Source organism: Narcine bancroftii, chromosome 1, assembly GCF_036971445.1.
Source record: "Narcine bancroftii isolate sNarBan1 chromosome 1, sNarBan1.hap1, whole genome shotgun sequence".
Taxonomy (NCBI): Eukaryota; Metazoa; Chordata; class Chondrichthyes; order Torpediniformes; family Narcinidae; genus Narcine; species Narcine bancroftii.
Genome location: NC_091469.1, coordinates 23,236,511 through 23,248,914, shown reverse-complemented (window position 1 = coordinate 23,248,914; position 12,404 = coordinate 23,236,511). Strand labels below are relative to the sequence as shown.

General features: G+C 38.9%; 1 protein-coding gene across 19 annotated transcripts in view; it reads right to left on the bottom strand.

Annotated features, from left to right (window-relative positions):
- pip5k1ba (phosphatidylinositol-4-phosphate 5-kinase, type I, beta a) overlaps nucleotides 1-12,404 on the bottom strand; it is a 200,238-nt gene that overhangs the window by 67,724 nt on the left and 120,110 nt on the right. For 18 of the 19 annotated variants that reach the window (XM_069922227.1, XM_069922219.1, XM_069922100.1 and 15 more), the window contains one exon: nucleotides 7,744-7,874. In XM_069922227.1, coding sequence (XP_069778328.1) covers nucleotides 7,744-7,874 — 131 coding nt within the window. Of the gene's footprint in view, nucleotides 1-7,743; nucleotides 7,875-10,518; nucleotides 10,721-12,404 lie in introns of all 19 variants that reach the window. The other variant, XM_069922236.1, reaches the window with a different exon arrangement.

The window sequence follows — 12,404 nt, the reverse complement described above, 5'->3', positions numbered from 1 at the left end:
ATTTCTTGCAGAATTTTATAAATCTTTTTCTAAATGCCTTGTGCCTTATCTAAGCTCTATGTTTGAAGAATCATTTAAAGAAGGAATGCTTTCCTCATCCTTTTATAAGGCTAGTATTTCTCTTAATTTGAAAAAAAAATGGAAAAAAGTAACTGAACGTGCTTCTTATAGACCAATTTCATTACTTAACACTGATACAAATATTTTAATCCAGAAATGTTAGTGTATCGATCAGAAAATATTTTTACAACAATTATTAACTCTGATCAAACAGGTTTTATTTTAAAAAATTTAATTCTTGCGATAAGATATACTGAGTATTGAATACAATATATTTACCCTCTACCCATGTGTACTTTCACTAGACATTAAAAAAGCATTTGACCGAGTAGAATGGAAATATTTATTTGCTATATTAAAGAAATGCATTAATTTTGGTCCATATTTTATTAATTGGATTGAAATATTATATTTACGTCTTAAGGCTTAAATCTGTTCTAATTTACAACTGTTGAAAATGTTTAGACTATTTAGGGGAACACAACAAGGATGTCCATTAAGTCCTTTACTGTTGGATATAATACTAGAATGATTAGCAGTAGCCCTTAGAGAATCTGGAGAATTTAAGATTAATTAGAAATGGAATTGAACATAAAGTATCTCTTTATGTGGACGATTTATTGGTTTTCATTTCAAATCTGGAAGTTTCAATACCAAATATATTAATTATGCTCAGTTTGGACAATTTTCAGGATATAAAATAAATTTACATAAGAGTGAACTTTTACCTTTACAAGGATTTCTTTCCATGTATTCTAAATTTCTGTTTAAAATAGTAAATCATCAATTTCAATATTTATGAATTGCTATTACAAAAAGTCATAAGAATCCTATGAAAGAAAATTTTGTAGTATTACTTAATCAGATTAAAATATTATTATTGGGATGGTCACCACTTTCAATTTCATTGATTGGACATATTAATTCAATTAAAATTAATATTGTATCTAAATGTTTGTTTCTATTTCAAGCACTGCCAATTTTTATTCCTAAATCCTTTTTTAATTCATTAGATTCATTTATTTCTTCATATATATGACAGGGAAAACAATCACGTACAAGTAAAGCTCATCTTCAGAAAACTATTAGGAATGAGGGAATGTCACTTCCAAACTTAGCTTTTATTACTGGGCGATTAATATACGCAGTTTACTTTTTATTATTAAAATGAGCAGAAATGGAACTAGGAATTCATCTATGTTGGCAATTTTAGGCTCTGCTTTATCTTTTTCATTTTCTAAATTGACACATAATCCAATTTTGAGAATATGGGCTCAATTTAGAAATTATTTTGGTTATAATAATTTTTCCTCTGTCTAGTTCTTTTATAGATAACCATTTTTTCCTGCCTTCATTATTAGATGAAGGCTTTAAGGAATGGTACAGATTTGGTATTAAAAATTGTAAATATTTATTTATTCAAAATAACCTTGTTTCTTTTGAACAATTGTCAGTTAAATTCAAGCTTTCTAATAATTTTTTTTAGATATTTGCATTTTAGGAATTTTGTTCAGTCTAAATTGAACACTTTTCCTCGAATTACAGATTCAATTATTCTTGATTTACTTTTTGATCTACAATTTGTTCATAGTGGGTTGATATCACGTATTTCTATTGAGCTATTGAATTTAAGATGAGCCCCAATGGCTAAGATTAAAAATGATTGGGAACTTGATCTTAATATAACTCTTTCAGATGAGGATTGATATTCCACTCTTAGTATGATCAATGAATCTTCATTTTGTGCAAGGCACTGTTTATTACAATTTAAGATGATACACAGAATACATATTTCAAAACTTAAATTATCCCGATTCTATGTGGATCTTGATCCATTTTGTGAAAAGTGTAACAGATTTGAAGCTTCATTGATTTATATGTTTTGGGAGTGTCTTAAATTAGGAAGATATTGGCAGAATATTTCTCATTCTCTGTCAATGGTTTTTAAGATTAAATTAGTTCCATGCCCTTAGCTGCCTTGCTTGGTTTTTCATGTGATCCGGATGAACTTTTATTGGCATCTCAAGAAAATGTTTTAGCTTTTAGCATGTTGATAGCCAGACGAGCAGTTTTAATGACAAGGAAAAATGAACTTTCACCGATTCATGCACAATCATTACATGATGTAATGTTCTCTAAGTTTAGAGAAAATTAGGTATAGTATTAAAGATAAAATGTTATAGCTTGACAAGGTATGGGGTCCATTTATAGAATACTATCATAATTAGCAGATTTAGATGATATGGGTGCTCTAGTGCTGGTCCATCAGTCTTCTGGAGGACACGGCTTGATCTACCTTTGTATTTCTCTTGTAACCTTGATTAGAGGGAGGAGTTAGATTAGTATTAGTTTTAGGTGTTTTTCTTTTAAATAAGTGGATTTATGGGGTTTAATTATGATCATCCTGGTTAATATCACTTTTTTTTCAGATTTTATTAAGCTATAATGCAATTTGTTATAATAGTACTTAATTGACTTACCCATGCAATCATTTTAATAGACAATTGCATTTAATAATAAAGGATGGACTTTAAATAAAATTTGTCATATTGTGCATTTACTTTAATTTCAGGAGACTGAAGGAGGCAGGAGAGGCAGAGGGAAGGGGGCGGGAGGGAGTGGGGAAGAAGGCAGGAGGGGGTGGGTGAAGGAGGCTGGAGACAAGCAAAGTGGAAGTATGCTTTCTTAAATTCAGAGGATTTTGATGAAAAAGCCACATTCTTGCAGAGGGAGATACAGTAGAGGTAGGGCACGGAAAATGACATCATTGAGAAAATCATTGTTAATATGGGGGCAGGGTATTCAGCAGAGAGTTGAGCAAAAGAATTTCTTCAGCAAAAGGGTATTGAATGTTAGGAATTCTTTTTCCAGTGGGGCTGTTAAGCATGAAGTGTTGAGTTCTTCCAAGAAAAAAAAAATGATGGTAATCTGGACAGAACACAGTGGTCCCTAAACATCCTCCACTTTTATTTCATTGCTTTCTCCCAAGAAAGTGTGTTCCCATTTTATTCTCCCTAGTCTCTATCTCATCCCATTGTAATTATTCCTTTCCCAATTAAACACACTATAATTTTGTTTGATTTTATCCTTGTTCATAGCTATGCTAAAGCTTAGGGATCACTATCACCAAAATGCTGTCCAACTGAGAGGTCTGTCACCTGACCAGGTTCATTAAGAGAATCGAGGGATATCATAGGGAAGTGACGTTGAGGTAGAAGAGCAAGTTGTTGTCTGATTGAGTGGTGGAACAGGTCGTCACCGTGTTCTTAGATTCACATCCTTCATTATTACTAGTTATTGACCCCTGTGGTTGCTTCCACTGTACAATCTGCGTACCCCTTTTCAAAAATTATTTAACGAGTTACAAATCTTTAAAGCATCCTGAAGGTAAGGTCAATCAGAATATAACTTACTTCCTATGCTGCGTGTGTGTGTGTGTTTTTTTTTAAATCGATTTTCAATTTTGACTTATTTTTCCATCTAGATCTGGTATCTTAAACTGTCAGAGGCAGTTCTTGGAGAGAGGTTTACAAGAATATCATAGAATCTCATGAAACAACTCATGATCATGACCCCTGGCAAACTTAACAAATATATAATTATGCAATTTATTCACCCCTCAATATTGATCTGCAAACTCCAAGACCTGGGACTTAACACCCCACTGTGTAACAGTATCCTGGATTTCCTCACCTCCATACCATAATCAGTGAAGATTGGTAAGAACATCTCCTCCACGATCCCATCAGTACCAAAAGTACCACAGAGCTGCATTCTTAGCTCCTTGCTCTACCTGCTATACACCTATGTCTGGGTGGCTCAGTACGACAACACCACCATCTACAAATTAGCTGATGATACCAAAGTGGTGGGTTGTATAAGAAGGGACGATGAGTCAATAAACAGGAGGGAGACAACAACAACCTCATCTGAGATAGTGATTCCAAGAACTTAAATTTGCTCACCCTCTCCAATTCTGATCCCCCAATGATCAACGATCGTACACATCTGGTTTTCCCTTCCTGAAGTCAATGATCAGTTCCTTGGTTTTGATGACATTGAGTGCTAGGTTACTGTTGGTGCACCATTCTGCCAGTCTCCAATCTCCCTCTGTATGCTGTCATAAAACCAAGAAGCTGATTGTTCACTTCAGGAAGGGAAAACCAGAGGTACATGATCCAGTGATCATTGGGGGATCAGAGGTTCAGAGGTTGAGCAAATTAAAATTCTTGGAAGTCATTATCTCGGAGGATCTTTCCTAGAGCCAACATACAAATGGTATTGTAAAGAAACCACATCAGCACCTTTACTTCCTCAGGAGTTTGGAGCAGTTTGGTATGACATTGGAAACCCTGGGAAATTTCTAAAGATTGTATTGGAAAGTGTGATGGCTGGCTGCATCATGGTCTAGTATGGGTACACCAATGTCCCTGAGCATAAAACCCTCCAAAGCGTAGAGGATACGTCCCAGATCATCACAGGCAAAACCCTCCCCACTATCACAAACATCAACAAGGAACGGTGCCGTTGGAGAGCAACAGGATCCACACCACCCAGCACATGCTCTGTTCTTATTGTTACCATCAGGAAAGGGGTTTAGGTGCCATAAAACTCACACCATCAGGTCAGGAAAAGCATCTACCCCTCCACCATCAGACCCTTCAACAACAAACTCAATCAGAGACTTATTAAAGGACTCTTACTTTTGCACTTCATTAATTTTTTTCTTTCTCTCTGCATTGCAGTTTGTTTACATTTCTTTTATTGTTTACATTTTGCTCGTGTCCTTTTTTTTGCACTGCCAATAAGTAGTAATTCTGCCTCACCCACAGAAAAAAGAATCTCAGGGTTGTACATGATGTCATTATGTACTCTGACAATAAATCTGAAATAAAATCTATTTAATATATATCTTTAACCCTTCAAAGGCATCTGAACATTAGTCCAGATATGGATGTAATAGTTGAAACCGTGTAAAAATCAACCATCTATTTTTGGCCCCAGCTGGCCCCCCACTGGACATACGGATGCCCCGATGGCCGAGTTTTGCCCTGGCCGTCCACCCATCTGAGCTCCCTATGCACCGACCGCTGATACTCGCCCCGGCCGCCCGCCCACCAAAGCTCCCGGCGTCCCACCCGTGAACCCTCGCCTCGGCCACCCACCCATCCAAGCTCCCAACATCCTGACCACCAGCCCATCAGAGCTGCTGATGCCCTCACCGCGAGCCCTTGTCTTGGCCTGCCCGCACATCTGAGCTTCCAATGCCTTGAACGATGCAGATCAAAAGTATGCATGCAATAGTCAACCCCTTAACTTTACCCTAAAAATTGATCCCCAAAACTCAACCATTACAGGAGTAAATATGTACATTGATGAACAGCAACAAGATGCATTTTAAATGCATCTACTTTTCTCAAATGGAGGAAAAGAAAAATCCTTTGCAAGTTGAAGTGCTAAACTACAGTTCCACAAACAGTTTTCATTTGCATGTCACCTTCAATGCAGAACTGCATTAAGATTAAGAGGCAATAATCAGCCCAAAGGAGAACAACAAACCAAGGAAGGGCAGGCTTGCTCGATGACTGGAAGCTTGCTTAAAGATGTGGCATTTGGTTCAACACACTTCCCTTCTGATCTCTTTGTTAGCAATGGATTCTAGCCAAAGGATCTATTCCTTTGATCTTCAGGAAGTTTGATATTAAAATTGAAAAGTACGATCAGAGGTCAAATAAATTTTTTATTTGCTTTGCAGACATATTTGCTACAAGTCCTGTATAAATGGATGTTGCTGTTCACAATTGTATGCCACTTCTGCTTAGGCTGGTTTTGATCCTCAATTGGAACAAAAAAGCAAATTCTGAACTTCTTGTTATGGGCCCAGAGGAGTCCAAAAAAACAACAGTAACAGAAATTCATCAAGCCAATGGTTAATTAACAAAAATGTTTTTAATTTTCTTCATACATACTAAAAAGATCAATATTTAACTTGTTACTATTAACTTAACCCCATTTTAATTCTAAGTGCACGTATATGTAGTGTGTACAAGTTCAGAAAAGTTATTTGTTTCACTGTCCAATCATTCACTTTTCACTTCTCCAAATTCACTGGCAATTTTCATACAGGGCACAGAATTTAACATTTATGATCTTCACCAGGCTCTGGTGCTTTAACTTAAATTGTTACCACAAAGGAAAGTCTTTGTTGGTTTCAGAGAGAGATATTCATTGTTCATTGGACACCCACACACAAACTGTTCTCCTTCAATCAGCCACTTCAGTGTCTTGCCGAAGAAACTTGCCCTCTCGTGGGTTTTCCAAAAGATAATACTTCTTCCAGGTTACCACAGAGAGTTCTCCTTATTCAGGAGAAACACAATAACCAGCCACATCCTCTTGTAATTGACAACAAGGGTTTAGAATAGGAACTCAAAACCCATCTTCAAATGGGATCTTTACCAAATCTCCCAATTTTGTAGCCTTCACCACAATCCTGCTGCAGTAAACTCATAGTTGGCCTTTGCATGGAAGTTGGCTAAAAGCTGAATGAAAAGGTATTTCTTACCTTTTCATGTAGGCCCAGAAAAGCCCAATCTGATGTCCCCTTTCAGCTTGGTGGTGGTTGGGCCATTAATACGGTTCAGGAGGTGTGGCTAGTGGTGCCATGACACCATACGTACACGCCTAGCAATGGCCAATTTCATTACTTACAAGCCCTCACACAGAGGGAACTGCTCTGTGTTTCCTAGAAGGGTTCCAGCTGTGCAGAAGATTATGGGTAGGGTAGACTGCCATTGCTCTGCTGCGTATTGAGCCACTGGTGTTGAAGCGGCCTGTGAGGTGCTAGAGGCCAGAGCAGCCAGCAGGCTGTCGCAGCCTGCCCCAGTCCATGTTGCCCTGCTGGCCACCCCTGCCTAAGGGGGTCATGGAGGAAAGTGAGATGGGTTGCAGGCTGATGGCGTCACTGCGACGTAATCAGCCCGCCCCTAGTCAGCCACTTGCAGTGGCATTACATTCATGCTGGGTGGTGGAGTGCAGCGCTTCGCCACTGACTTTACCCCCAAGAGGGATTGGAGTCAGCACCTTGGAGCCGGCCAGGGCACATTCATGCAGGTAACTTTCCTGACATAAGGGCGGAGAATCTCTGCCTTTACACTTGGGTTTTTTTATTTTATTATCTCTCTCTCTCTCTCTCTGTTTTTGCAAACATACTCTTAGAACATCAGACCGAGCTGGCATCAGTTTTAATAGCAAAAGATTTATCAGTTTCTGAGCCTGGACATTTGTTCCTTTTTAAAGACAATAGTCCATTTCAACTCAACAAAATCAAGTTCCATTAACACCTACTTGTGAAATTTTCACAGGCATGTAAAGACACTGGCAGACATGAAGTCTATGCTTAAGCATAATTCTTGCATTTCAAATGAGATGTCTTTTGTGAAATGTTACTGAAATGTCTGTTTGTGAAGTATACCTAAACTAATAGCTAAACCCCCACAATCTAACCTTACCCCTTAAGTTAATACAATTATGGAATAAAATGTATCTTATTCCATAACAAACTCTTTCTGAAGTTTCTTTTGCACATCCATCAAATAGTTAAAAATAACATCACTATAATTTCAGAGTTAAGGTGGAAACTTTTTTAATACAAAACAATGTATAAAGAAAATAAAATCCAACCTTGGTAGAAAGACACTTTCCACGACATAGAAATCTTGCATAAGCACATCTCGTTCTGGTTTTGATGTAAGGTTTCCCACAGCATATCCTATCCCAAGTTGGATAGATCCTTGAAGGGCAGATGATGGAGTCTGAATCAAAACATAAATATTACATTGTTTCAATCGGAGGCTCTACTCACTGGAGTCCCATCCTAAACCTCACCATATTTAAGCACACCTTCAAGCCCATTTCTTTTGGAAACCATGGACCCCCACCCACATGGTTCAGTATCACAATTTTCTGGTTTGATAATACTTTCGTGTAAATGCCTTGTGACACTTTAAATGCTGTCACATCAAGGGAATTGGTAGCTGATGTTGTGAACGGCCTTATCTGCAAGGCAAAGCTTTATTAAACCAGATCATTTATAGTCCGAAGAAACATTAAAGTCTATCTAGCAGTAATAAAGAAAATCAAAACATTTTGATCGTATGGCCATGATAAAAAGGAGAAAGCCTAGACATAGCCAGAATGTAGCAACTGTGAACAACTCACTTCAATTCACTTGAATGCTCTGATCAAAACCCTTCCTTCAAACCTCAATCTTCAAGAAAAATCAGAATTACAAAGTGGAGCTAAAGCTTTATAATACTTATCCAAACTAAATTAACCATTTTGTAAACAATTTTTAACGCTACAAATTAACTCTGTCACTACATCATCACCTTTTTTTAAAATTGGATTCATTCACAGGACGAGGATTTTGCTGGTAAGGCTGATGTTTATTACACAAACCTAACTATCCATGGAGTAAAAAAGTTGCCGCATTGAACTGAGTGGCCTGCTGGGATATGTCAGAGTGCAACTTGGAGGCAGCCACATTGGTACTGGACTAGGAGTTGGACCTGGATCACTATGAGCAAAGATAGCTTGTTTCTCTTCCCAAAGGGCATTGATGAAGTAGATGAGTTCTTAATGATGTCTTCCTTGATAAGGTATATATGGTAAACCACTGTTGCATATAATTGTCTGGTCAGGCACACCTATTGGCTGATTGTACCAGTGGCCCCTCCCCACAGGCTCCTCAGTGCAGAACAGTTGAACAATATGGATGCGTCTTTGTTCTTAAGTAAATTAAAGCTTATTGGATTCTCAACAACAGTCTTTTGCATAATTGATGGTGCATCAATTGTATTCACTTAAAGTTTTTTTTACATTGGAGGAGATCCTGAAGCCAGAAAAGCTGGAGACTGACCCTCAATCACCTGAGGCGTCCACCAACCTTGAGCTCTGGCTGTGCTGTTTTGAAGCATTCCTGCAGGCTTCCTCTACCATTGTGCAATCAGAGACTGATAAACTACAAGTGCTGCACTCCTGGGTTAACACCCAGGTGTATTCCATGATCAGGAACCCTACATCATACCAGGAAGCCATGGACATACTCAAAGGACAGTATCTGTGTAAGATCAATGCCATCTCTGCCAGTCACCTTCTAGTGTCCTGCAAACAATGACCTGGTGAGTCTAACCAGGTATCTTTGGGCCCTGTGAATGCTCGGCAGGGCCTGTGAATACTAAATCATGTCTGCCATGGAGTACACACAGGACCTGATCCAGGATCCCTATAACGCGAGGATCAGGTCAAACTACATCCAACAGGGACGCTTGGAGCAAGGGGAGCTCAGATTGCAGAGAGCAGTCAAGCTGGCAGGTACACTGGAGGTGGCTCTCCAGAACATGGAGGCCTACTTGACAGACAATGTAGCTGACTCATGGTTACCCCGGACGCTGCCATCTTGGGATGTGCCACCACCCCTTCACTCTGCTAATGACTTGACCACGGCAGCAGTGATCACCTCTTGTTGCTTTCGTCCGGCTCCAGTGGCGACCTGACCACAGCCACGGTGCTACTTCTGCGGCCTGGGCAAGCATCAGAGGTAACGCTGCCCAGCGAAGAATTCAACTTGCTCCAGCTGAAGGAAGGGCCATTACACAAAAGTGTTTGTCGAAACCTGTTCTTAGCAGCGCCACGTGTGGATTGTGCGGGCCGCTGTCCTGGGCACCGTCATCACCCGGGGCCAGCAACACCATGTGCAACCTGATGATGCATCAGCATAGCTACAAGATCTACCACTTCACCACCAAAGGACTGAGTTCAATTCTGACCTCGGATACTGTCTGTGTGGAGTTAACATCCTCTCTCCATCACTGCATGTTTGCTCTGGTTTCCTCCCATGTCTCGGGTTGGTAAGTTACTTGGCCAATGTAAATCACCCCTCCTGTGCCATTGAGTGGGAAAATCTGGTGGGGTGGGGAAGCTGAAGAGAATGTGGAATGTGGGGAGTTTTCAAAGTGGGTTAACGTCATATTGGAGTAAATTTCATATTTTTTGTGGAAAACATGAGATTATTTCTCATCCACAAGCGCCTTCAAGTCACTGATGCTAAGATGCCTTCTTTCACCAAGTTGTCTTTCAGGTGAAACTGCTCCCACATTGATGTTGTGTACAGAGTTCCAGGATTTAGACTACAGGCAGTCCCCATGTCACGAACATCCGAGATACAGATAACGTAATAATGAATAATCTACGCTCAGCGTTCGGTGCGTCAGCTTGAGTAAGGAGAAAGCCGTTTGCCATTTTGAGCTGGATCATCATATTATTGTTAACTGTGTTGAGTGTGCCTACTTCAACAAATTGATTCCAATAGTTTTAAATGCATACAAAGGTAAAATATACTATATACTAAGACAAACATTTGACTAACTGATGCTAAATGTTCCTGTTCTGACTTACCAATAAATTTACTTAAAGACACGCTTAGGAATGGATCTCATTGGTAACCCAGGACGGCCTGTAGTAATATGACGGAATGGTGGTATATTTCCACATCAGGATGATGTGCACTTGGTGGGAAATGGATTTGGGAGATTTTGTCAAACCAACCTTGGCACCTTCCTGCAATAATTTCCATTGGTCACACTGCAGCAGTGGCCTGCTGAGATAAGAGTATATTAGTATTCAGAAAAATGAAGGGATTGCAAACTGTGGGTAGCATTGAGCCTCTTGAATATTTATGATGTGGGCCAGTTGAAAGGTATTCAAGTACACTTCTGTCTAATTAGATGCTGGAAAGACTGCAGGGTAACCAAAAACTGACTTGCCCTCATAACTACACTCTGATCCAGTCATGAATAATCCTGAGGATGTTGATAGCCAGAGAACTCTAAAATGGTAGATTATTCGACTCCATATCAATTCCTGGCATTTGCCTGATACAGAGGTTACGTGTCACTTATCATCCAAGACTAAATATTGTCCATGTTATGCTGCATGCAGACATGGATAGATTCAATGGGCAAGATGTGAATGAAACAATCAGCAGTGAACATCCAAATTTGTGACTTTGTAAAAATGAAGGAAGATCATGGATAGGACAATAGAATATGGTTGGATCTAGGCCATTAGACCAAGAAAACCCTACAGCAACATCCGGGGGCTAATTGACTTCCAAAAACCACAATAATCCTTCACGCTGTGAGGTATAACTCCAGCAAATGGAGACTTCTCAATGACCAGGGACTTGAGTTTTACCAAGAGTCCTCACTGTCACACTTAGTGAAATGTTGCCTTGATGTCAGAGGAAGTAATTCTCCACTCGGCTCCAGCTCTTTTGTCCATGTTGAATCAATGTTGCAATGATATTTGAACCTAAGGTCCTGAAAAACATCAAACTAAACTATTAGTGGACACATTCTTGCTGAATCAGTGTCTCCTGGAGAACAAACCAATGGACTGGTAAATAGATCTTTGTTTCAATCCGGTACAAACCAGGATCAAATTTATCCTCTTTTTCATGGATGACACCAAAGCATTTTAGATACCACTATCATTACTGTACTGGAATATCTCACAGAGAAGGCAATTCTAAACCACTACTGAAATGTTTTATGGTTTTTTCACCACAGCTCTATCCATTCTTGACATCAAGTGGAATGAATCAAACTGGACGAACATTGTTTTTTTTGTGATAGTGGAGACCTGAAGGTCAAACATCCACTCCTGGTATTTGACTGATGACAGTTACAATGAGAATGTGATCATTCTTGGTGTCTTCTTCTTGTTTTAGTCCATGAATTGTCCACTAACACTCACAAAAGATACAGCAAATCTGGAGAGTGTTGGATGTGATTTGTTGATTGTGGAATAGTGTAGCTCTGTTGGTTGAATGGTGCTTCAGTTGCTTTGCACGTCTTCCTATGTTGTGACTTCACAACATAGAATCTCACTCTGGAGGCATTTGATGACCAACTGAACCAGAGTCACTGCCTTGGCTTGGTGTTAGATTTTTTTTCACATTTTATTTTACTGGCACATTTAACAAAATTGCATATATAACCAAAGATTCTATATATTAAAATGAATACATGATTTTTAAAAATCATTTTGTTTCCCCCCCCACCCATGCTCTCTCCCACACAGAAAAAGCCCCAAAGAAAGCAAGAAAAGAAAAAGGAAAAAGAAGGAAAAGAGCAAAGAAAGAAAATAGACTAATTTTAAAACAATACTGGGTATTATCTATGGATAAATTATGAACTAATTAGTCTCACACTTACAACTATATTATACAGTAAAATAAAACACTACTGTGTAATACAACTTAATCAAAATATATACATATA